This window comes from Rattus rattus, chromosome 3 (assembly GCF_011064425.1).
Source record: "Rattus rattus isolate New Zealand chromosome 3, Rrattus_CSIRO_v1, whole genome shotgun sequence".
In the NCBI taxonomy this organism is placed as follows: Eukaryota; Metazoa; Chordata; class Mammalia; order Rodentia; family Muridae; genus Rattus; species Rattus rattus.
The window spans coordinates 203,914,060-203,940,728 of NC_046156.1; the positions used below are offsets into that span (position 1 = coordinate 203,914,060).

Here is a 26,669-nt window from a genome sequence, read left to right on the forward strand (position 1 = left end):
TACTAATTTACAAGGCCGGGCAGAAGTACTTCCTTTGACCTGATGATATGAACCATGCTGAGAGGAGAGCCATTTTAATGCTCATTTTTTTATTTTTATAAAGTTTAGTTTCTAACATTAATTTTCATTTCAAGCAGTATCCATTCTCAATTCATTATCTGAGTTCTTAACAGGAGCTATTAAGCTTGCGATTACTTTTTTGTAGAAAGCAGCCTATTCTTGTTCTGTCACTGTAATATCCCCTGGAATCTCACTGAAGATGAGAAACAGAAAGTTTCCATGTTTCAGACCTTACATAATCTTCCACCTGCTCTCGTCTCCACGGAACACAATGGAGTTCTCAATTTACCGATTTTCTGTCTGAGTGAACAGAGCTTTGCAGCAAGTGTGATGTGCACAGAATAATCCAGTCTCTACTTTGATCTAATTTTCTTTTAAAGTCTGAGTTTCAGCTCTGCTGTTTAAAGCCCATTCCTGCCTTTGGACTTATCTGTCTAGCTCCTGTTTCTGTGAGCCCCATATCAGCGTGGGCTCCAGGGGCACTATTCTCTGGGGTCCTCTGTACACACGACACCCTATGCAGATGCTGCTGAGCCACTTGAGGCCTCATGGGAGGGGCGCTGAGACCTTTATAGCAAGTGGTATTTCTTAAGGCACATTTAATATAATCCAGTTAGCTTAATGGGAAATGAAAACATTGATTAGGATTATATAGGGGCTGGGGTTGGGGGTGGCTTAGCAGTACAGCATTGGCCCAGCATCCACAGGGCCTTAGGTTCCATCTCCACAACACAAAACAAATGTGTCTTCCCAGCCACTCCTCCCTAAAGAAATAATTACTCATAGATCGCAAGCCAGTAGAAGTGCATCCTTTTAGGAGAAGCAGTAGGACTTGGGAGCATCTTCCCATTAGTCTTTCTTTTCATAGACTTCAAACTTGTACTTGATGCCTTTTTCCTCCTGGATTTCAGAAAGGACGCCTGGGTATCTGAAAAAGAAAAGTTTTCATGAGATTCAATTCAACATCCACTGAAACAAGTGTGGCTTCCCTAACTTCCCACTCCAGGGCATCAGCAGTGTGGGATGGGAATCAAGTTTTCCTCCCTCTTTCTTCAGCATGGCAAGCCACCCCTAGGCCATACCCACAGCACTCAGCAATAGAAGGAAACAGCAACCCAGTTGCTAGAGAGTATAACGCCCCAAATCTTCTTCATTTAGAATTCATTATCTTTCCTCAAAAAATGAACCCTAGGTCCTATTTCTCTTGTATCTTACCACACTACCAATGAGCTACTAGGCAAGTTCTCAGGAACCTTTTATAAGTTATCGCTAAAATCACATTTCTAAGAAAAGAAAAACAAACCATCTTTAGCTGCCTGAGACTGGTCCCAGGCAGACTCTTGGTTTCTTGATTTATGGGCACACCATGGCTTTACTAGCCTGGTGACATGTGGCATACCATGACTGCCTGTTAGAGCCACAGTGCACCTGCTTTCTCCACCCCCAACTGTCACTTAGGTCTCTGCTCAGACCCTCTGGCTGTCGGCCTCCCAGGGAGTGCTCCCAGGTCCGTCCATGCCTCCTTATGATGCAGCTTCATCCTAGACCTCGAGAGAGGGAGCCACGGGCTGCTGTTTCCATCTTTTGCTCTCCTGGGTACTTGTCTGTCCTTCTTTCTTCACAGAAGAGCCTGTGTCTGACATGGTCCTTAAAGTCCCTTCTCCTGAGGTAATACTGCAGACTCACTCTTGCCAAGGATGCTTCCAAAGACTTTACAATGTCTTGTGTATATAATACTGGCACTAGTTACAATATGGAAAAATTGTGGATGTGTCAAAAAAAAATTTGTCTTGTGCCAAAAGAAGCAGCTCTATTTGCTAAGCATTCCCTAGTCTCTCGCTGTTCACTCTCTGTAGTACTCCTGCCTTTTGAAACTGACTTTACTAGGCCCATTTCAACTATGATTTGAGTTTCTTTGGAATGAGTCAGGAAAAGTCACATTTGCATATTTTTTACGTGTAAAATCCAGCATCAGGGCTGTCAATCACTAAGACAAAGCGAAAGTACCAAGAGGCTCTTTCAAGAGCCAAGAATAATAAACTCTGTTAAGTGACTGGTTAGATATGTTCCGTAGCACATTACATGCAATCTTTCTGTAAACCTAAAATCGAACTCTTCTTAAACCAGTTTTTCCCTCTACTATCTTTCGGTCTTTTAAAATAATAGTTATAATTACAACCACAATTCTAAACTACTTTGGTTTTCAGATAGGATCTTATTCTGTGTCTCAGGCTGACTTTGAACTTGCAGGCTCCTCAGTGCTGAGATTATAGTTGTGAACTAGTACCCCAGCTCAATTCCAAACAAAATCTTGAGAACTGTACTTGGACTCTGTGTGTATGTGTGTGTTTGTGTGTCTGAGTGTGTGCATGTGCGTGTTTGTGTTTTACATACATGTTCCTGTATGTGCATTCACCTGGGGGCCAGAGCTGTTTTCCCAGGTCCACTTGCCAACCATTTACACTGCAGATACCTTTAACTCCTAAGCCATTTTCCCAGCCAGGACTTGGACTCCAAGTTCCAGGCCCACAGGAATTGGCGTACTACCTATTCTTAGGCTCTGCCCACTTCCTCTATATAGGTTCTTCAAGCATTAAGAGTCAGAATAAATAGCAGCTCTGAAATAATAAAAGATTACAGCAATCCAGAGATGACTGGGTTGAAGCTCTCAGAGGCAAACACAATCCTTGAAACAGTTTTCCGTAAGAAAGCAAACTGCAGCAAACAATCAAATGGGCATTTCACCAGAAACACGGGCTCTGGTGGAGACTTTGCCAGTATCCTCAAGAGTCAAGAGTTAGTGGGATCAGAAGAGGAAACACCAGAACATCTAAAATTTACTCCATGGTGTTCCCTGATGAGGGGCATGGGTCCTAGCTTTGGAACCAACTGCCAACTCTGCTGTGGTATGCAGGAGTCGTGTCTTCCAAGGCAGCATGTGTTAAAAGCCTGGTCCTGTGTGATGATGGTGTGGTGGTCTTTAAGCCTGACGTAGGTTAATGGGAAGTATGCCCTCAGATGGGACTTGGAGACTCCCGTTTCTCTCTGTCCTCCTGAGTCCAAGTGTGAAGGCTCTCTCTAGGGCTGCCTGTCATTGTGAGCCATCTGCTGAGGTCTTTACCAGCAGCCATGCGGAGGCTCATAGCACCCCTTTCAGGCTCAAGAACTGTGAGTCAAGAACTGTGAGCTAAGTATCTCTTTTCTAAAGTTAGTCTGCCTCGGGCGATCTATTAGTGATGATAAAATGGACTAGCATAGCTCGACCTTTTGTCTTAGCATCTTTTTTTTAGCTCATTAAACAGAATACTGCTGATATAAAACTTTTGGGCCTGCTGGTTTGGTTGAGGTCTCATGATATTTGAGACTGAAATTTTCTTCCAAGCAGTATCAGTGAACAGAACAGAGCTGTGTGGGATCGGCTGGCACGGTGCTGCTGAAGTAACAGTTGTATAGGCAAGGACTTAAAGGAAAAAAGGCCAGTGCATCGTAAAACCACCGTCTCGGTGATATGGACTTTGGATCTCAGGCTTCATCCACTTTCTAATTCATTTCCCACTCACAGCAGTCCTTGCTTTTATCTTTATTTCATCTTCATTTCAGTACTGACTGAAAAAAAATCCCATCATAAGTTGTATGATGTTAATGAAAGATACTGTGTTTGAATGGAAACCTGTATAAACTAAGAGTAATATATCAGTATATGAAGACAGTGGGGATCAAAATGAACTTGAGTAAGCTCGCCCCTCATCTACATAAAAATACCAGATGTGGTGCCGAGATTGTATATCTAATGCTGAGGAGGTAGACACAGGAGATGTTTGGGGTTTGAGGGCCAGCCAACCTCCTAACTGAATTCCAGGCAAGGAGAGACCAGTCTCAAAGAGGACAGTGCTCCTGAGGATGGTACCTGACACTGTCCTCTGACCCCTATGCATAACATACACACACACACATACACACACACACACACACACACACGCACACAGCCTTATACCCCCTTCACTCCAAGGTTCAGGAATCATTGTGGAAGAGGGGTTGCAAAAATTTTAAGAGGCAGAGATTAGTGCATGGTTGCAGAACAGATTTCTGGACAAGAGAAGACTGCATGTTATCAAACCCATGCAAGATCTGAGCATGGGGAGACCAAGCCTGGAAGTCCCACCCCCAGCTTAGGAGTGACTGATAACTAATGGCCGCGGGGAGAGGAAGGGTCATTTCTCTTCAGAGGTGTGGACTCTGCACTACTGACTGCAGTACATGGACTTAGGGTGTTAATAAAACAAAACAAAAACATGACATGGTGAGTGAGTAGTTGTGGGAGGATAGGAGAGGAATCAGGAGATGAAATGGTGTGGGTTTGACAATTTTTTTTAAAAAACCTAAATAAAACACAAACATACATAAATACACATGGGGCTGATGAAAAGATGGAGGGGAATGGAGAATGACTAAAGCTCATTCTCGACCTTAGCAGCAATGAGAAGCTCTCCAGTGGATGGAGGCTTAGACAAAGGCCCAGGGCAGAGCAACTCTATTACCTTCTAGACAGAGAGCACTTGCTGGGCTGGGTGGTGTATGTCAATATAACAGAAAATGAGGGCATCCGGGAAGGAGGAATCTTAATCAAGAAAGCATTCCCATCAGATTGGCCTATATTATCTGTGTGATTAACTGATGTGAGTGGTCCCATCCCATTGTGGGTGGTGGTGCTCATGGGCAGGTCCTGGGGCATAGAAGAAAGGAGGCTGAATAAGCCACAGGAGAAAGCTGGTAAGCAGCACCCACTCCTCCTTCCAGGCCATGCCCTGACTTCTTTCCATGATGCACTGTTACTTGGAAGCACAAAATGATACAAACTCTTTCTTCTCCAAGTTGCGTTTTGTACGGTAGAAACCCTAAGACACTTACTGTCTAGAGGTTTCCCTTTTCCTAATCTTAAAGAAAGATTAAGGTCTCCTCTTAGGGAATCCCCTCTATTCTGTGTTAAGGAGGCTGCTGTGATGTTAGTGCAGGTCAGAGAACTCATGGTTATCAAATGCTGCACTGAAACAGGTGTTTGTTCCTGTCGAATGTCATTTAGAATGTCCATGTCACAGCAATGGCCTTGTCCTGTCTTAGTCCACTCACCTCAGAATCCTGTGATGGCAAAGAACCAACACACTATTCCTAGCTTTTCCAAGCAAGCAGACTCACAGCTTCCTAAATCACCCTGTCTACCTCACACTGCAAGTCAACAGATCCTGACTCTAAGACCAACTAAACATTGATAACATCATACACTATTGTCTTGTAGAGATACAAATAAAAAATCCCTAATAAAATGGTAAACTGACATAACTAACATAAAAAAAATCTCATACAATTCTTAAGTAGAATTGACCTTGGAAATGCAAGATTAGTTTAATATAAAAACCAATCATGTAATATACAGTATTAATAGTGTCAAATAGTTCAGAAAAAACATGTGGCAAAATCCAACAGTTCTTCGTGATCAAAGCACTCAATGAAGTAGAAATCAAAGGGCCCTTCCTCAGCGAGAGAAAGTCATGTGCTTTCCTCCTGGGACCATGAACAGGACGAGTAGGATGTTTGTCTAATTTCCTAGTCAACCTGCTGGAAGTTCTGGATCAGATACACAGGCAAGAGGAGGAGATAGTGACACCTGACTAGGAGGAAGTAGAGCTGCAGAGGACACTAACAGGGCGGCTGACACATTCACCTTGGGTTCATTTCACTAGTGCTCAGAAAGGACTACCAACCCTAACCGTTAATTCTACTCCAGAGTTACAGGGTATCAGAGGAGTCCACTAAACAACTATCAACAAATATAGACAACAGTTAAGCTCCAACTGTGAAGAACAGGACACCAGCTATCGTGATCTGTAGTTTTATACACTAGCGTGAAGAACCTGAAGACCGCAGCCTCCAAAGGAATAAAACATTCTCAAAGCAGTGTACGAATGGAATGCTCAAGCATTGCTTACGGGAAGAGAGTAAACACCTACCTGTGTGAAAAGCTCTAACAGGCTTCATACTGTTTAGAGACCGTTCTCTTCAGAGTGCTCTATGGATATAGTACCTATGAGAATGCCAGGTTGCTCTCTGTCAGAAGCTGGCATACTAATATAAATTCATATGGAAACCAAAGGGCCCAGAACGGCGGAAAGCGGTCTTGAGAACAGATCTGAGAGGTTTTGCTTCCTGATGACAGTTGTATGTAGTAAGCTGAATAAAGTGGCTGTAATTCCAGCCCCTGAGAAATGGAAGCAGCTGGTCATTCTTGGTTAGCCAGTGAGTTTCCAGGACCACATGAGCCCAGGCTACATGAGACTCAGTTAAAACCAAAACAAGACTGTGAAGTAGTAGCATAATGACACACATAGAAAATGGGAAAGAACTGAGAGTCCAGAAAAATACTTTCACATTTATGGTCAACTGAAATTGTGACTATAGGAATGAATGTAAGTACAGCAAAACCACAGAGCTCAGTCTCCACAGGTGAGTGTCATGATGTGTCCCTATGTAAGCAAAGCCGTTGGCTTGCTTTTTACAAGTCAGAGAACCACAGTGGCATTTAAGTTGTCAAGGATCCTCAAGGGTCAGCACCTTGGAAATGTTTGGATTAGAACTGGCAAGCCTTAGAACGGTATTTAAAGGAAGCTGACGGCACAGCAGTCTGGTCTTATTGCTAGTAGGAAAATAGAAGAAATGAGAAGGGAGAACTGAGAACTACATTCACACAATGTGAGAATACACAATTTAAGCAGAAGAGAAAATACACAGGGTATAATGTTCACACAAGCATTTTAGAAAATGACCAACTGTGGTTTTCAGTTTAAGCCCAAACAAAGGCAGGACTTGAGGGGCTGCTTCTTATAATTCTAAAGTACTTCAGAACCACGGTTCTAGAGTGCCAAGACTGCTACTCTAAAGCTTGACCATCCATTTATCCAGACTAAGTTGTTATGTTTCTTTAGGGGATGTGTAAAAAGCAAATTTATACTCAGAGGATAATTACTAGACAGAGTTGGACTATATGGGAAAATGTGTTAAGAACTGGTCTGAAAGTGTTGACATAACTAACTTTTTCTTTTCCTGTTATAGCTAACTGTTAGAAGTACTTTTAAATTAAAATGCTCCAAGGTTTCTAATTCTTGGAGTTTCCAACTGGAATCACAGGGGCGGCCTTTCTTCTCCACCTTCACCACACTGGCAGGTTTAACCTCTGCCTCATCTTTCCCCAAATCTAGACTTCTTCTGGTTCCCTCCAGTGCATCTGTCACAGCAGCTGGGACAATGTCCTGCCTCAGAATCCTCTAAGGCAGTGCCTGGCGAGACTCACTGGCCTCCTCCTAGCTGACAGAACAGGTCAACTTCCTTCTTACCTCAGGGTCCACTGTCTGTTTTCTGCTCCTGGGACATGTGGCTGTTCCTTGACATCTTGATCTCAGTGTAGATGCCTCTGGTCAGAGGACCACTCACACATGACCACAGTACCCAAAAAAGACAGCACTGCTTCATGCTGTCACTGGCCACCCCCTCCCACCTTGCTGTAAAGGCCTTGTTTCCAGGGCAGGCAGCAGCACCAGCAGGCAGAATCATCACAATTTTCACAGTGCCCAAGACAGGCCTGATGCCCCTAGAATGAGCTAGTGACCGCTGCTAGATGCCATTAAAATCATTAAAGCCTGAGTATTTCCAAGTAAACATTCTTATAATGTATCTTTGTAGGGGCACAAATAAACCTCTATTTCTGATCTGGCACTGGCAACAGACCAAAGGAACAACTCCCCAGGTCTAGCTTAGTGAACTAGTGAGTTTCTTTGTGTGACTTACAGGAGTATGGGTGACTAAAAGGCAAAAGGCAGGCAGGCAGGCAGGCAGGCATAGGCAGTTAGGCAGGCAGGCAGGCAGGCAGGCAGGCAGGCAGACAGGCAGGCAGGCAGGCAGGCAGGCAGGCAGCAGGCAGGCAGGCAGGCAGGCAGGCAGGCAGGCAGACAGGCAGGCAGGCAGGCAGGCAGGCAGGCAGGCAGACAGGCAGGCAGGCAGGCAGGCAGACAGGCAGGCAGACAGGCAGGCAGCAGGCAGGCAGGCAGCAGGCAGGCAGGCAGACAGCGAGGCAGGCAGGCAGCAGGCAGGCAGGCAGACAGGCAGGCAGGCAGGCAGGCAGGCAGGCAGACAGCAGGCAGGCAGGCAGGCAGGCAGGCAGGCAGGCAGACAGGCAGGCAGCAGGGAGGCAGGCAGACAGCAGACAGGCAGGCAGCAGGCAGGCAGGCAGACAGGCAGGCAGACAGCAGGCAGGCAGGCAGGCAGCAGGCAGAAGGCAGGCAGGCAGTAGGCAGGCAGGCAGGCAGACAGACAGACAGATAGATCACCCATCAGTCTCTTGGTCCCAGCAGCTGCCATCAGTCACATAACTTCTAGGGAGGCCTTGTTACTCCTAAGCTTGATAAGCTTCCTGCACATTATAAACTGAATTTGCTTCCTGAGTCTTAAATCTTTTCTCCTTCCTCCAGGAGGGCACGCTTCAGTTAGGAAGAAACAGCTACCTAACATCAGCTAAAGGAGTTTTCTTAAAGACAGTAAAATTGGCAAGCCCTGTAACTCATCTGTGTAGATTAGCCTCTGAATAAAAAATTAAATGAACACGTATATGTGAAAAAAAGACACTACATTCTTATGCCACAGAACATGGAGAAATCTAGTTGTGCTCCTTTAGAAGCTTCACTCCTATTGGCTAGAATTCACAGTGCTGGAAGGTGATATATGCGCTATCAGAAAAGAAAAACCCATCAGTCTCACCTACCTTGACCTCTGTGAGACACAGTAGTAGCAACGGCCTGCAGGAGACACTGGTTCAACCCTGGCATGAATGCTATGGGAGTGACCAACTGCTTCTTCTTTGTAAAAGATCACTCCATGAGATGGAACCCATACCTGACACAGTCAGCAAGGCTACCTTAAACTTGAAGATAGACAGGCCATGGGCCCTAGGGGAAAGCCTACTGTTATTCTGCTAAATTAACATAGCAATAAGATGACTCTCAGTAACACATTGTTATACCTGCAAATGCTCAACTCTCATCAGAGAAGTTACTTTGTGCAGTTGATGACAATTAACACAGAAACCCACAACTGGTCACCAAGGAGAAAAAGGGGGTTTTAGAATACGCAGCCCTAAATGATGTTCACGCGCCTATGCATGCGCGCGCACACGCGCGCGCGCACACACACACACACACACACACACACACACACACACACACACACACACTCCTTCCCTCAAGGTTCAGTGGTCTACATGGGAAAGGGAGAAAGACTGTAAGCCAGAGGTGGCGGGTGACTGAGGAACAGTGCTTTCCAGACAGGACAGAGCAGATGCACACAAGAGCTCACGGTGACCGTGACAGCATGCACAAGAGCTGCACAGGCTCAAGACAAACAAGACGAATCCCACCCTTAACCAGCTGACAGTGCTGCAAGGGGAAGTTAGTTTTCTTCAATAGAGTGACCTTGTGTCTATCAACCACACTCCAGGGCTGGCCCCATGTTTAGGAGTTCAGCCATGCAGATTAGATACCATGTTCTTTTTGTTTTTGTTCTCAAAGAGAGAAAACATGACCTGGAAGAAGGTGGAGGAGGGGTATGAATATGATCCAAATATATTGTATGAAATTTTTAAATAAATAAAAATATTATTTAAAAACTATCTTTCTACATAACACATTGCTACTTCAAATCAAATCTGAAAAAATTTACTCTTCTCTGTAATTCTTTTTCCTCTTTTCATTACTAATTTATTTTATTTAACACTTTGGCTTCTGCTGCGGAGTTAATTTTCATACATATATGCCATCGTACTTTGCTCTTGCTTCCCCCTTCTTTCTGTAATTAGTCCTTAAAGTGCTTCTCACTAATTAATAATTGCATACTTACTCTGGGAGAAGTTTATATTTTTCCAAATCAATTTCTGGGAAGAATGTGTCACTTTCAAACTCCTGCATGATCCTTGTCACAAAGAGTCTGAGGTGGCCTGGCTGATTCATGGCTTCCTTTAAAACAAAACACAAGGAATCAGTCTTTAACCTGTGCTGAAGTGCAAAGAGACTGGAAGCTACTTGTTCTAGTTGTGTTTGCACCAGGCATTAAATGCATGTTTACAACTGCTCACACTTACTAGGTATAAAATATTTTGAAAAAAGATTTGCTTGTATTTAGACGATGCTGGCATCTATGTTTGTGTGGGTACACGTGTGCGAGCACTGATTTGTGAAGGCCGGAGGAGCTCGAGTTGGAGATGGTTGTGATGTGGATGCTGGGATCTGAGCTCAAGTCCTCAGAAAAGCATCCAGTGCTCTTCACCTCGGAGCCGTCCCTTCAGTCCCCTGAACTTACATATAAACCCTCTGCCCTGAGGCTCAGTCACGCGACAATAGCACTAGCCACAGTTAGTAACTGGGAAAACACGTCCTGGCCTCTAGCTCATCATAGTTTTTGTTTAAGTTGAAGCATTCAGTCACACTGCTTTTCTTCCTTTGCTCTTTTAAGGTTCCCCCTTATGACTTTGTTGCAATTCCAAAGAGAAGTTTGCATCTGTACACTTGAGTAAGAAAGTATCTTTGTGAGGTTGCCACTGTTGAAAAATACCCTGGGAACACTCAGTATACCATTTCTTTAAATTAATTATTTATTAACGTCTTCCTGTGTCCGTGCGGGTGAATGCGTCTGTGTGCCTATGCCAGAAGAGGCTATGGAATCACTCAGAGTTACAGAAGTTTACAGGATGCCCTGTGTGTTATGTGGGTGCTGGGATCTGAATCCTGGTCCTCATGATTGTGTAGCAAGAGCTTTAACTGCTGAGCCATGTCTCCAGCCCCACAGAGATGGTGGTTTACCTTTCTTACTCTGTCCTTACCTAAAAGCGCCCCCATTTCTCTGTAAGCCTCTTGCCTCTTGCTGATTATGGCGCTCAGTCTGTTCTGGTCAACAACTTTGCTAACCAGTGTCTATGTTAAGTTGATAGTCTCTATGGACAAAATGGCCTTGGAAGAAATAGCTTATATTTTTAATGGAAAGGATGATTCTTATATTTTTGGTTGTGAGCCTAGCCTTTAACGGCTGAGCCATCTCTCCAGCCTGGAAAGGATGATTCTTAAGAACAGATCCAAGAAAGCATTAATAACTATCGATCCTCAAACATCCATAGGAAGAAAAAAAATACATGCATATATAAGATTTTAAGTTGCTAACCTCCAAATACAAGCATAGAGCACTTTTCTTTTCAGTATTTTAGCTTATGTTAAATCATTTATTATCACTGCTGCAATCAAATAAATATTCTAATAGTTTCCACAAACCAGAAAAGGACTAACTGCAGCTGCGTCTGCAGCTCTACATCAAAGCGGGGTGAGCTTTCCATAAAGGGACATATAGTGAATATTTCAGGCGCAGACGGCCACAGGCTTCTTGCTCTTGGTGACTGCACTTCAGAGCTGGCATGGAGGAAGGATTAAAGTACTGTAACATGCCAGCCTGCTCCCCGTAGGCCTGCACTTTCTTACTGTAGAGCTGATTTATGTAAGTGCATTTAGTCCTTAGTCTACGCAACGTATCTTAATCTGAGACAACGTTACAGGGATGTGAGACACAGAGGGTTTATAATCAGTTTAGCAATCTGTAAACTTCTTTCTCGAATCATTCCTGTGTACACACGTTAACATATACCCAAAGGGCGGGACCGATTCATCTTCCACATAAATGTTAGTTAACCTTTCCAAAGAATAGCCAAACAAACAAAGAAAGAAAGAAACTGTAAGTCGCTTGGTATCAAATGGCACCAGGAAAAGAGTATTTTCTGCTTTCCCCATTATCTTTCACTACGCTATGAAACCATGCTGTCCCCTGCTGCCCTCAGGCTGCATGAGGTCCTGAGGAAAAGTTTCCATATGTTTGTCTGTGCTGACTGAGCCCAAGCTCTTCTCATCATGGCATTTATCCTGGAGGCAAGGCCACAGCAGCACAGCCAGGGCACATCCGGGGAGTTGAAAGCCGTACCATATAAGCACTATGCTCAAGAAATCAGACTGATTCTTAAACTGAAAATAACTAGTACTTTGAATTGAAAATGACTAGTATGTGGGAGGAGCTTGGCCAAAGAACACAAGATTCCAGTTATACAGGAAGGATAAGATCTGGGGGCTCTGCCGCACTGCATGGCGATTGTGGTTAGGAACAAAGTCTTACGTTCTGTGCTCTTGAAATTGCTCGGAGCTGATTTCAAGTGTTCTCATCACACAGAAAAAGCAAGGTGATATATCTCAATTTAGCCACTCTACAAATACACGTTTCAGGTTGTCTGATTATTTGCCAGTTTAAAAATAGACTTAAAAATAAGGCACTGAGGTTGATGGGAGTGGGTGGGAGGGTGAATCTGCTTAATGCACATGAAATGTGGTGTAACATCATAATGTAATATGACATTTTATACACTGACATATACATGCTCTATTTATAAATGACTGGTATAAATGATAAACCTTACCCTTGCCTTTATGTTTATTTTGCATGACAGTGTCAGATAATGTACTTTGACTCCTGTGTGGCTTACGGGGAGGGCAACGTGCTGCTTCCTACGTACATGGCGGGGAGTGGGGGAGGGTGTCCCTCTGTTTACCTACAGCTCTCCTTACCTGGTAAACAGAGCTGCCTCCGACTATCCAGACCATGTCCACTTTACTTGCTAGCTCTGGTTGTTCAATAAGTTTTAAGGCATCATCCAGACTTTTGGCAAGAAAATGAGCTCCTTGTGGTGGTTCCCTGAGGTATAAAAAAAGAAAGAATTAGGGTTCTTGTAAAAGTCTGTCCATATTAGTAAAATAATCCGAATTGCAAGCAATCTACACTATGAAAACTTAATTCTTCCAACTCTGAATACTCAGAATGTATATGGCCAGTGTCCAATATCCACTTTACATTTCATGCCGGAATAGTACTTGCGAATCAAAACATACAGCCATATGTGACCCCGCACTGTATCTGTGGGAAAACACCCTCAGCAGGAGCTGTCTCTGCTGTGGAGGGGGTGAAGGTCAGGGTGGAGACCGAGGGACTCTCTGGAGGCTTAACAGGGTTAGGTAGGTTACCGTGTCAGCACTGAGCTCAGGTTCATCTCCACCCCACCACGGCAGATGCAGCTCCTGCTCAGGTTGTCTCCCACTACAGATACAATGTGGGGTCACACATGGCACTATATTAACACCTCCACAGAGCAACATGGGATTTTAGCTAATGACCTCTGCGAGGCATCTGGGGGATATGGACTTGTTTTGCCCTTTATTCTGAAATGTGTGGACAAACAGCAGCAATCAGATGAGTGATGGCGACCAAAGCAGCACAGTAAAGTTAATGGCAGAGTACATGCAGATGTTCAATGGCAGAATCCACACAGTGGCTATGCAGACGTTCAATGGCAGAGTCCACAGAGTGACTGTGCAGATGTTTAGTGAACAGTTCTGTCAGTTTGAATACTGACCTGATTAAATATTAGACAGAGAATATCCATACCATCCTGAAACATCTGAAGCAGCATTCAGATTGTTAATCTACGGGGGAAAAGAACTTTCATATTTTGAACAATATAAAAAAAGGAAGTATTTGAAAATGAGCTTGTTGTCAGTTATATAACTAATACTCAGAAAGGAAAATGTTAAACAAACTCAAGGCTTATGTTGACTAGCTCAATTTCAGATCTCAGTTTTGATGGTGAGGGGAGTTGCAGTTCCCTTTATAAATGAGGAAACTTAAACAACCAGGCTTTTATAGTGATTAGACATAGATCAGAAGTTATTAATTCAATGTCAAATTCTTAGCTGGTGCTTTAAAAGGATTACTTACATAATTGTCTTTGAACTGGTAGTTGTAACAATGATTAATCAAGAACTAATGTGGACTATTCACTTTACAGGTGGCATTCTCCCTTTCTTCTCAATTTCTATTTTACTTTTTCACTCTCTGTCAATATGCAAGGGAATTAGGATAGTGCAAAAATATATTTGGACTTATGCTGGAAAACCAAAACAGAACAGCGGAGGCTGACATGAGTTAAATGAGCCGAGCTATCCCTAAAGGTTACAGGGTAACTTAGGGACAAGGCTGTGTACGACCATGTTCAAGGACAGAATAGGTAGGAGAAGGAGGAAAGATTCAGTCATGGAGAAGATGACCTAGCTCATAAGTCATCTATGGTGACTGGGATGGTTGGTGGTTTCAGTAATAGAAAGCTGAGGTCAGGATGAAGTAAGGGATGAAACACAACAGAAAATGCTGATTAAAAAACTGATACACAGTCTAAAGCTGAGAGCAATATGATCTCCAGAGGGACAGGAATGTGCTTGCTATGCCTGAGGTCCCGGGTTTGATTCCCTGTGGGAGCCGTATTGGATTTGGGCCTAGTTGCCTAGTCACTGTTTGGCCTTAGCCTTAGATTGTAGGATCAAAAGCCTCTCCCTGTTATTTAGGGTACAAGAAGTTTACATTCATGGAATGTTTTCAGCCAGAACAAGACCCTTCTGGGTCTCCAGCAAGGTCTGACCCCTGCTGAGCCCTGCCTTTGCATGTGGAAGCCTTTTGTCCCCAACTGGGAGCAGTCTGGCCAGGTACTTCTCACCTGAGTCAAAGAATTAGGTTGGCCTTCCCGGTTATTTCCCTAATTTATTCAGGCCACATAGTCAGTCCTTTGTTACTGAAGTCTCAGCCAGGGTTCCCCACTGTGCTTGGCAGATTCCTGCTAAGTGCTATACTTGGGATATATAGTTGGTCAATAAAGAAACCAGAAGCTCTCTTCCTCTTCTGGCTTGACACGAATAACCTGTGTGTGTGTGTTTCTTTCATCCCACAGGCTTTCGCCTGATTCTCGGTACTGTGTCGGTGCAGGCGCCGACAATTCCCTGTATACGCAGAACAATAAGAAGTCACCCATGAAGTCCTGAACTTAACTGCTAACCCAGAGCTCCCAAGAGCAAGAGAGCTTCCCTGGTCTACAGAGGGTCTTTACTATTTTTTCTGAAACGTTGTCCAGGACCCAGAGTCTGATTTATAGGCACTCAGAGTATGCTCCCAATTAAAAAGGGGATTCATGTAGAAAGAAATATAGTGCCCTCCAGTAACCTTTGCATACTCAGTATGGAATTTACCCTGTCTAAAGATTGAACGAACGCAAGCCCCTTACTTCCAAAACCATTCCTCCATGACTTCTCCAAAGCAGAGGAGCTCTCCTGTCTTCCTTTGCCTCGTGCTTTTCTAGGAGCTTTCAAATAACTGTTGATTGATGTTCTTATGCATAGGTGGGTGTCTTAAACAGCCCACCTATCTAGGTCACCACACTGAGTGCTTCATTTAAAGAAGGGCTCCTTTCAATCTCTAGGTCACTCTGGCTCTTTATTTTAGGACATTTTCTTGGTCATAGTAACTCTCAAGGTAAGTTTTCAGAATAAAATGATCCTCTATTAGTTGTAATTAAGTAATAATCTTGTAATAGGTTGGGAGAAACTGAAGAGAAACAACACATGTTTGATATTGAATCAGATCCTAGAATAATAAAAGAACAGTAATGGGAGAATGGTGAAATCTGAATAAACTCTAGTTTATTTAAAAAACCAAGGCAGACTCCTGGTTTGCACCTGTGCTGGGAACAAAGCCTGTGCTTTGGGATGCAACCCATTCAGCCCCCACCCCAGTTACAGCTCAGCTCCCCAGGTATTCTGACACATTCAGGACCACAGGATACCCCAAATCTAGCCCCAATACCAGGCGGAACCAGGAACTCTGGGCCCCAAGATGCAGGTACCCCACCCAGCCAGAGACCCACACTCCTTCCGGTTTGCACCTGTACTGGAGCAGGCCTCTGCTCTGGACCCAACCCCCTCAGCCCACACCCAAGTAGCAGCTCACCCCCCCCCACCCCCGGGGGTGTTTCTGACACATCCAGGATCACAGGATTACACAGGCTCCCAGGAGGGACAGGCTCCAGTCAGACAGCAAGGCCAGCTAACACCAGAGATAAGCAGAAGGCAAGAGGCAAGCACAAGAACATAAGCCACAGAAACCAAGACTACCTGGCATCATCAGGTCGCAGTTCTCCCACCACAGAAAGTCCTGGACACACCAACACACCAATAAAGCAAGGTTCAGAACTAAATTCTCATCACATGAAGTTGATAGAAGACAGAAATAAATCCCTTACAGAAATAAAGGAGAACACAACAAGTAGAAACTCTTAGAGAGGAAACACGGAAATCCCTAAGAGAAATACAGGAAAACACAAAGATGAAGGAATTGAACGAAACCGTCCAGGATCTAAAAATGGAAATAGAATCATTAAAGAAAACTCAAAGGGAGACAACCCTGGAGATAAAAAACCTAGGGAAGAGATCAGGAGTCATAGATGCAAGCATCACCAACAGAATACAAGAGATAGAAGAGAGAATCTCAGGGGCAAAAGATACCATAGAAAACACTGACACAACTGTCAAAGAAAATACAAAGAGCAAACAGTTCTTAACTCAAAACATTCACAGAATCCAGGACACAATGAAAAGACCAAACTGAGAATAGTAGGTATAGAAGAGAGTGAAGACTCCCAACTCAAAGGGCCAGCAAACATCTTCAGTCATGTGAGCACTACCACTGTCTCGTCCCTGTCAGCAGGCCTCCTTATCCCCCACATCGGTTCTATTAAAGTTACAACTTGACTACCCTGAAAGTTTGACAGCAGCATCTCCTCTCCAGACCTTAGTGACTCTGGGGTTACCTTGAGGAGTCATTATTTTCCCATAAGGGGTTAGAGGCTAAAACCCAGGCTCTAGGAAAAGCCTGTGTAAGCGATAGTGACAGCCATGTGGAATGCTAGTCCTGGGGTACAGCACCTGGACCCAGCTCTGAACATGGGTAAAGGGAAAACCAAGTAGAGAACCCAGAGATTGAAGAAAAAATGAACCCTAATACAGTCTTCCCCTAAATGATATTCCAACTTCTCCAAAATACTCAAAAAAAAAAAAAACAAAACAAACAAAAAAAAAAACCCAACCCTTAAAAACCAAAACCAAAACCAAAACCAAAGCACTCCACTCAACGTTATATATAAACACACAGAAAGCAACCAAATCCAATTATATACGCCACAGGGGGTCATAAAGGAGAAATCAGACTTATCATTTGAGCAGAAATGCTGGTTCACCCGAACATCTCCCCCACTGAGATTTCTTTGTTTATTTTAGCTCAAGCTGGCCATAAATAAATTTGAGTAGTATTCAAGAATATGTTATTAAAAAGCCCTTGGGAATAGCAATATAGCCCGTGAATTCGGACTCTTTTCGAGGAGAGTGAACACCAGAATATCCTAGCAACCAAGACAGGGAGCAGCAAGAAGATGGAGGCAGGTGGTGAGAGGCATATCATGTGTTCCCCATCAGCAGAGGCGACCAATGCAAATGTTTGCCTATGCCCTTCGAATTTTTAACCTATGCCATTGTAGGAGGCGAGTGGGAGGAACCCTACATAAAAATCTTAGCATGCAGCTATGGAAGTGTTTTCTCTTCCTCCCAGGGCTGATCTACCTTCCCTTCACTCTGGTGCTCGTCTGGTAGATGTAAGCACATCTATGACGACTTTGTTTCAAACCACCAAAAGGCCTTAAGGGTAGAGCTGAGACCTCCCAGAGGGGCCAGAGCACCCACTGGAAAGTTCCAGCTTGCTCTCCCTGATGTCTGTACTCCAAGGTTCTGATTCACGTGACTACCTCACATCCGTGAAAGCCAACCCCGACAACGAAGTAAGCTCATACACAAGTATAGCTTCTACCGCATCTGCTTCTCTGCGTGGGTTGGAATAAAAGACACGGGAGTGGCATTCTTGACTGCAGTTCAAACAAGCAGTGCCTGCTACTCTCCGATGGTGCATGGTTGCTGATGACTATGTAGTAATCTAAGGGAGAATAGTCAATATCCTCAATCCTAACTTTCCCTTAGACTGTAGTCATATGCTGACCAAAATCATCCAAACTAAAACTCCTTTAAGATCCAGGCAGTTATTTCAGTAAGCAAAGACTGGTAGCAACGACGATGTCAAAGTCATGGTCAAGGTCAAACTATTACTTTTGACTTCTAGCTAGTCTTATCCACCTACCTATGTAAGTCCTTCTAATAAAATTAATTTTATTAATTTTATGTGCATAAGTGTTTGCCTACATGAGTGCCTGTGTACAATGGGCATGAAAGCGTGGTGCCTTAGAAGCCAAAGGAAGGCACTAAGTCCCCCAGGATTAGTGTCACACCCAGTTGTGAGCTGCCACATGGGTGTTGGGAACCAAACTCAGATCCTCTGGAAGAGCAGTCAGTGTTCTCAACTGCTGAGTTATTTCCCAACCATCTCAGGTTCTTAAGACATTTCCAGTCACAAAGAAGGAATTAACTATTCAAATGTTAAATCGGAAGATACCTTGCAGACACTTCCTTCTCCCTGATTCCTGGGCCATTTCAATACTCTGAGATGTTCACCTCTGACACTGCATAAAGAACCCACAGCACGTGGGTATTGTGGCTAACTACAGATAGCACATGTCCTTCACAGCTTACTGCATTTAGAGTCCATTTCAAAAAATGGGACAACCACTTCGATTCACTGAAACTTAAAACGTAGGCACTTTTAGTTTTCATGCAATTAGAGACCAGTTATAAATCATATTATAACTGATAGCTAAGTCTATAGAATAATGGTTTGAGGGAACTTGCAGAACTGTTACCATATTTTTTTCTAATTCTTAAGGTGATAAAAATCAACCACTTAAAGGAACAGAATTAACTCGCCCCATAGTGTTAAGTGGCCACTCAGCTTCTAATGAATTAAGATATTCAGCTAGGCATTGTGACTCAGGGGTTTAAGCCGTAGCTAATGCTCTGGTCTCTTTAGGGGGTTGAGTTCTGTTGGTACCGACTGGTTTGGATAGTGAGACATTTATAAGGCACTGGGGGGAATAATACCATAAAGTATCTGCTGTGCATGGACAAGGACCCAAGTCTGATCCCCAGGACCTGGAAAACAGTAAGTTTAGCTTGGATCTTACTGGTCAGTTAGCCTAGCCTAATAGGTGAGGGCAGATTAGTGAGAGACCCCTGGGCACAGAAACACGGTGGACAGAGCCTCAGGAAGGACACAGAAGGGCCATGTTCAGTTTTGTGTGCTTGGGTGCACACATGTGCACCTGCCACACACATGCAGGCAAACAGACCCCCCTCCCCCCACAGATGTTCATCACCTCATTTTAGCCCTGGGAAACAGATCAGTATTCTTGTGGTGAGCTCCTGTTATAGCACTTACTTGAGTTCTCTACTGAGAACTATATTAATTCTGTCCTTTAAAGGTCGATTCTTCTCAGGAATGGAGAACCAGGTTTTCCTACCCATAATCACCAGATTCTGTTTACCTATAAAACCAAGCAGAAGGGATATCAGAAAACACTTACTTGTTCAGTATATTTTCAGTGACATGCATAGGCAAGATGGTTGTCATAGTGACATCTAGTGGCTATCCTTTGGAAAAATTAAGATGAACAGCTTTACCTAAAATTCAGATTTAGTTCTCATTAACTACATATAGTACAATTTTTCCTTTTGGCTCATCCAATTTATATCATTTACTTAGGTTTTAATCCATTGCAACCATGTATAATTTCAGTTCAAAGTGCTCAGGTTGATTAGATTTTGTGATTCACTAGATAACCTTATATGCTTTATTAGACTCTAACTAAAATGGAGAAGAGAATAGTTCCTACTCCCAGAATTCTTGAGATTAAATGTGTTTACCATCTAAAACTACTTTTCTCTGACTCACCTATCCCAGAGAAATAATACCTACCTATATGTATATTCAAGGTCATCTCTACCTGTATTCAAAGGTCAAGAACCTTTGTGGAAGAGGGGGCAGAAAGAACATTAAGAGTTGGAAGAAGGGGAAAGAGCTGTGAAAAGCTGACTTTTGGCCATGACAGGGCTGCCGTATGTATGCATCAATTTCTATCAGGTCCCTGCACAAGATCAAGCCAGACAAAATTCAAGTATGGAGAAGGAGTCCCTGAGGGCCCACCCATAGCTATTGGTAGTTGATGGCTGCTGAGAGAGGGAGAGTCAGTCTATCTTTTGGGTCTGGGCTGATTGCTCATGCCCTAGTCAATGGCCACACACAGGGTTATTAATAACAAGTAGAACGTGAACTAGGGAAGGAGAAGGGAGTACAGGAGGAGTGAGAAGGTAAATGGATATAATCAACAAACACTGTATAAAATATAAAACTTTCAAAGAATAAAAATACATTTAAAAAGTACTGTCATGAGAACTGTACATACAGCTTCCCTGTTATTTAATTACTTGGAAGACCTTGAATTTCAGACATCCCGATTGAACAACAATTACCGTGTTATATTTAGAGATCTTTAAGAACATGATTCGTGGTGGCTAGAGGGATCGTTTAGCTGTTAAAAGCACAGTAGAAGACCTGGGTCAGAGGCTCACAACTGTCTTTAGCTCTAGTCTCAGGGAACTGATATTCTCCTCAGGCCTCCGTGGGGACCAGGTCCACATGTTTTATATATACAGGTATGTAGGCACATTCAAAACAGACATTAAAATTAAAAGTAAATAAATTTTGAAAAAAAAAATGTACCCTGTGTGCCTTGTGCACCCACAGGCCAGGCCAGGCAGTGCAATCAAGGTTTCTCACTGAACCTGAAGCCTACAAATCTGGCTACAGAGCAAGCACCATGGGTCTTTCTGTCTCTGCCTCCCTAATGCTCCTCGTATTGTTATGCCACTGTGTCCAGGTTTTTATTCTGGGGGTAGGTTTTGAACTCTGGTCCTTAGACCTCAGACTGACTGGACCATTTCCCCAGTCCTGATATTCAGGTTCTTGAGAGTAGACTGTGTTAAGGTGGCATTTGCCAACCTGTCTACTAGTGACCTACATGTTCTCTACTGTTGTTCAACATCTGTTTTTCTGTCAGCTCTGCCATCCCTCTTGTATGATAAGCAAACATGTCTGTTAGGGGAAATTACACCGCATGTCCTTACAATTACAAGCAATTGAAACTACCTTATAATTACTGCATACCACTCCTCATTCTTTTATTTCAAGTCAGTCACCCAGACTGTCTCACTGAAAGACCTTCATCCCACCATGCCTTCCTGACCCCCCAAATCCAATAGATTTAATTTTTTTAAAGCCTCTTCTCCCCTGCACTTCTTTCCATTTACACAGTAATTTTGTCTTCCAGTAACAATTCTAAATACCAGCTCGGGTCTCTATTCAAAGCGCTAAATTTTGCTGCTGATTCTGCCCAGTTATATTCGAGTTATATGCACTTGCTAACAACATTTCAAGCATATGTATTTTTATAAACTCTGGGAATCATACAAAAATTTCTGGCAAGAAATAAAGATCCCAGATTCCCAGGGGAGACTTCCTACTCCTGCCTCTACATTGTAAATCTTGCTTCAAGCAAACACTAGAATCCTCATGACTTAATAACTCCACCTTACCTTCTACTGAAGAGGTTGTGGTCATTCTCTGGAAGTACTTGAACTCATTCCTGAAAGAGAAACACTGTGTTAACCAGTCATGTGTGTGCTCAGGCTCCAGTCAAAGACGAAAGGTGCGAGCCCGGGTGTGGGGGGGTGGTGTTGCTGCTTGTTCAGTGGCCGGACTTTGCTCTCAGCCAGGGAGCCTGTGAGCAAAGGCTGGCACGGCAGGGGGATCACCGCGGGCTCCGATAGTTTGTCCTCCCGCTGAGGCCGGCAGGGCCTACCAGCTCACGCCGGTCTCCGAGCAGGTCGGCCTGCGCGTCCAAGCCAAGCGCCCGACCCTACTCAGTGAACCGCCTGGGTTTCCCGAGCTCAGCCCAGTTAGTACCTGAGCAGAGGCCAGGGTAAGTCTCCGTTCTTGCCAATGCCCATATTTTGGGACACGGCGACGATGCAGTTCAGCGGACGAACCATGTCTGCAGCGGCGATCAGACCCCACCAGCTTAGAGTGCCGTCAAGTTTGGCGCGAAATCGCAGCCTGGAGCGGAGTACCACTAAGGCAGCTAAGGCCCCGCCCCCGCAAGGCCCGCCGCGCATCCTATTTGTGCAGCTAAGGCCCCGCCCCCACAAGGCCCACCCCGCATCCTATTTGTATAGCGAAGGCCCCGCCCCCACCAGGCCGCGCCCTTCACTGGTTGAGGCGTGCGCGCGCGCGCAGGCGCGAGGAAGTGCGGCCGCGCGCTCACGCTCCCAGCAGGCCAGCTCTTCTGCACAGTGCAATGCCCCGCAGGAAATCCGCGTCGGGAGGCTCTAATGCCGCTGGCCCAGACCCGGGGAGGCAAGTGGTTCTGAGCCGGTTCTTCAAGTCTGCGGGAAGCCTAAGATCCAGCGTGTCCCCCACAGAACCAGCAGAGAAGGTAGAGTACGGCTCCACAGCGCCCCCAGCGTCCACCTAGGCGAAAGCCGTCCGGGGCGGTTCTGTCCGCGACGGGGCGGAGCCAGGTGGCGGGGCGGGGGCAGACAGCTAGGGGCGGGGTCAGGGCGGAGCGGGCGCGTAGGCGCCATGGCCGGAAGCGGAGGCCTTACGAGAGCCTATTAATGGTGGGTAGTACTAAGGAGGGGCAGAGCCAGGGAAGGAGAAGGTGGCGGCTTCTGCTGGTCCTTGTTTTCATTGAAAAACTTTATTACCCGATTAGATGTAATAGATTTGAGGCCTTGGTGGTTCCAGTCGTTAGTCGGAACGCGAGGCAGGAACTTCTATTCTGGCGAATGGCAAGAACTGGCCGGTCCAGGATGCGTTTTTAAACCCCCGCTCTTCATTCTTTCCTTTACATTTTCCCTTCATGGTTTAAAGAGAGGCTTTGCTTACATATGCTTGCTTGGCCGATTGGAATAAAGCTGTCTCTAAGGCTAGTGTCAATTCAGAAACACTGCTCCGTATTTCAGATCGCCGTACAAGAATATTGTTCTACTGTACAGATTCCCAGTGTAAGCATTTGAATGGATGAAGTTTCTGTAGATGCTTATCGTTGGCTACTTCCTGTTGCTTGAAGCCCTTCCAATAGTTCAAAACAAAGCAGAGTGAAACAAAAACAAAACCCCATAGTGATACTGCCACAAACGCAGGCCCAAGGGTGAGCCGGATACCTAGGGTTCCCTGTTAAGTTTCCCACAGTGGCTAGCAATGTGTCACACTTGGCCAGGGTGCGTTAAGGCCTTGCCATTTCCTAGATTAAAGAGGTAGAAGGTGATTATAACTGGCTTTAGCTATATACTGTATTTTAATGCAGGTGCAAATCAGCTTAAGAATTTTAATTCCTTTTATTTATATTTGTTTCCTATACTGATTGATGCTCTACTCTTTTTGAAGTTCATTTACATTTTCGTAAATTCACTAAGATTTATTTTGCACTCACTACTGAGAGAATACCAGGCAAAAGTTTTTCCTAGATTACCTGCCAACAGATATTCCCGGGACATCTATTAATAGTGGATAGAAGCTTTGAAACAGGAAATACATTGCTCGTTTATTATCTCCTCTTCCTCCCATAATTTTGCATTTTGAAAATGGATTTTTTTTGTTGATCTTCTAGAGGTATTCTATTTAAGTAGGGAAGGTATTCATATATAAGTAGGAAAGACAGAGAATGCCACATAATTTCAGTAGGATGTGAGGTAATGAGATACCGTGCCTGCCAGTATCTAGGTCTGATGGCAAAAACAGTCACCCCAAAAGCCTTTTCAGAGTGAAAAGTAGATCACTCTAAGAGAGTGGAAGGAAGGAACTTACTATCACTCTGAAGCAAGGTTAAATAACTCCAGAGACCTGAAGCCTTGGAATAGTGTTAACACACCATTTCCAACCTTCCCGATATAGGTGACAGAAGGTGACAGCAGGAAGAGGTCACTGGGGAATGGCGAGCCCACTAACAAGAAAGCAAAGACAGTTCCAGAGGAGGAAGGAGAAAACACCTCAGTAGCATCTCACAATCCTGGTAAGTGCTAGAGAGTAAGTCTTCTCAGCTCCCTGGGTTCCGCAGAAGGCAGAGGAGACCATTGACTTTGTTTTCCTGTGTGGAAAAGGATCAATGCTGTTCCTCAGCTGGTGTTTGGGAGGCTAGGGCCACAGAGAGCTCAGTTCTCTAATTAATTCTTCCAACTGGCTCTTTCATTCAGTATTGTTGCATTTTTAAGAAAAAAAAAAAAAAGTTGTGTGTGTGTGTGTGTGTGTGTGTGTGTGTGTGTGTGTGTGTGCAGAGTGTAGATGCCTGCAGAGGCACGAGGTGTGGAATCCTCCAGGAGCTGAAGTCACAGATGGTTATAAGCCATCTGATGTTGGTTGCTGGCAATTGAATTCAGGTTCTCCGATGGAAGGACGGTATGTGGACTAACCACTGGGCCATCTCTTCTGCCACCTTATCTGTCTTAAATCTTGGTTATAAAGATGAAACATTTCTGTTACATTTATTGGTGTGTATTCGTGTGTGTCCTAGTACATAGGGAGAACAGGTCAGAGGACAATTTGCAGGAGTTATTTCTCTCCTTATGTTGTGTGAGTTCTGGCTTTGAACTCAGGTTGTGAGACTTGTTGGTAAGCACCCTTACCCAGGAAGCTGTCTTCCCGTCCCCAGTGAGTCTTCTTATTATCTATCTCAAGTCTTTTATGTTTGACTTGTAGAACTCTATACTAGTGAACAGAGCCTCTTCATGTTCCACACTTCCAACCCTGATCATGACCGTCTTGTCCCCTGCATCTCTCTTTCTGACTTCTTTATAATCCCTCCTTTTATTTCTGTATCTAGCCAGCTGTGGCTCCTGTCATTTTCCAGTAGTTTATAACCAGAAATACTGCATATTATATGTTTCCAGAGAAGTCTCTATGCTGAGTGGGAGAAAGGCCGTCAGAGCTTAAAGGGGGAGAAGAATGAAGGCTCAGTTTACTTTGAATCAGTTCTTTTTGTTTCAGAACTTTCCAGACTCCATAGTGCCCCCCGCCCCCCATTCCTGAGTCTCAAGCATTTTGTGTTGCCAATGGGATTGACGCTTTGCTTTTCTAAGGAATGGGTGTGAATCTTGTGTGCTGAGTTAGTGACTATCCATCAATTCCCTGTTTAGCTTCAGATATCTCAATAGCGACGGTCATCACTCCTGTCCTGTCTGTCATTATACACAAAGACACAAGAAGCAAAGCTCCACTAGAGTCCTGCTTTTTAAAATTAAAATGTCACTGCTTATTCTTTTATTGTTTGTTTATTGTGTGTGTGCGTGTCTGTGCATGGGGGCCATGTGTCTGTAGAGGTCAGGGGATAGCTGGAAGTGGGTGGCTCTCTCCTATCTTGTTTGTGGTCATCATTGAACTTAGGTCATCAACTTGGTGGCACCATTCCTACAGAGCCATCTTGCCAGCCTCCTTCACTGTAGTTCTCTATGGATTTTATCAACGAATGAAATTATATGAATGTTTAAATGGGTCATTTTTACCTTGAACACAGTGTTCTTTGTCACATTATAGCCAAGCGCATTGCTTTAAGGGGAGTGTCCTTCTGAAAAATTCTGTGCAGGTTGTGAATTGATTTAGTGAAGCCAAAATACTATTGGTGTGTTTTCTTCTTCATATTTCCCAAGAGCCAAAGAAATGTCTGAGGCCCAGGATTGTTTCAAAGTCCCTGGAAAAGTTGAAAGAATTCTGCTGTGATTCTGCCCTCCCTCAAAACAGAGTCCAGACAGAAGCCCTTGGGGAGAGACTTGCAGTTCTGCCAAAGTGTACTGATTTCGAAGATATCACTCTGCAACGTGCAAAGAATGCGGTTTTGTCCGAAGATTCCAAGTCTCAGGCTAATCAGAAAGTATGTAACTGGTGAATACATAACCACTCACCTTGGTTCTGAAGTACATTTAGCTGCGTTGGGATTACACAGGGAAATAAATGGCTTCCACATCTACTCATCCTTGTTAGCTGAGGGAACACTTATGTCTTTGGTTTTCTTTCTTCTTAAAGCATTTAAGAGTTTTACTGTTTATTGGGGAGAGGCTAGTTGTTTTGTGTTAAAACAGTGCACAGCACCTGCAGGCAGCCCTGCTGTACTGTGTAGGAGAGGAGCATTGACTTGGGGTGCTTCTCACTGATAGTTTCGGTATTTCCAATGGGAAGTCCCGGCGGGGCGTCATGTAGGTGGGAGGCTTTTCAGCCGGAAGCTTGGCAGGTGCAGAGTCAGTTCAGAGCTAGAGGAATGATAGGACAGGATATTATTTTTTCTGCTGTGAACTTTGTGACTTTCAATCTTTATATTATTACAAAAGCAGGGGATTTACCTCCTTCTCCAGCACTGAAGTCCATTCACGGAAATGGTTGGTTCACATTGTTGCTTCAAATCAAAATAATTTGCAGAACTTTTGAAAAAAACACTAAACTAGTGTTCAGAGCCTTTTTCCAGAATCATACTTAGTCGGTTTTCATTGAGGCTTGGGAGTGGACGTATTCATTCACTTATTGTTTACTTATCCATTTATTTATTTCTGTCTTTTGAGGCAGGGTTTTTCTGT

The 26,669-nt window shown here is 44.2% G+C and overlaps 2 protein-coding genes across 4 annotated transcripts in view; one reads left to right on the forward strand and one right to left on the reverse strand.

Annotated features, from left to right (window-relative positions):
* Positions 1-72: 72 nt before the first annotated feature.
* On the reverse strand, positions 73-22,382 carry Dhfr (dihydrofolate reductase). 2 transcript variants are annotated; one of them, XM_032899043.1, is made up of 6 exons: positions 22,302-22,382; positions 21,645-21,694; positions 19,432-19,537; positions 12,750-12,876; positions 9,997-10,112; positions 73-988 (listed from the first exon to the last, which is right to left on the reverse strand). In XM_032899043.1, exons 2-6 carry the CDS (start codon positions 21,667-21,669, stop codon positions 910-912), a joined length of 453 nt encoding a protein of 150 aa, XP_032754934.1. In that variant the 5' UTR covers positions 21,670-21,694; positions 22,302-22,382; the 3' UTR covers positions 73-909. The 2 variants fall into 2 exon arrangements, with proteins under 2 accessions (XP_032754934.1, XP_032754933.1); XM_032899042.1 differs by lacking the exon at positions 22,302-22,382 and adding an exon at positions 22,015-22,218.
* Msh3 (mutS homolog 3) overlaps positions 22,381-26,669 on the forward strand; it is a 139,942-nt gene continuing 135,653 nt past the window's right edge. For both annotated transcript variants that reach the window (XM_032899044.1, XM_032899046.1), the window contains exons 1-3: positions 22,381-22,543; positions 24,004-24,121; positions 25,752-25,972. In XM_032899044.1, the coding sequence (XP_032754935.1) occupies positions 22,406-22,543; positions 24,004-24,121; positions 25,752-25,972 (477 nt within the window). In that variant the 5' untranslated portion in view covers positions 22,381-22,405. The remainder of the gene's footprint in view (positions 22,544-24,003; positions 24,122-25,751; positions 25,973-26,669) is intronic.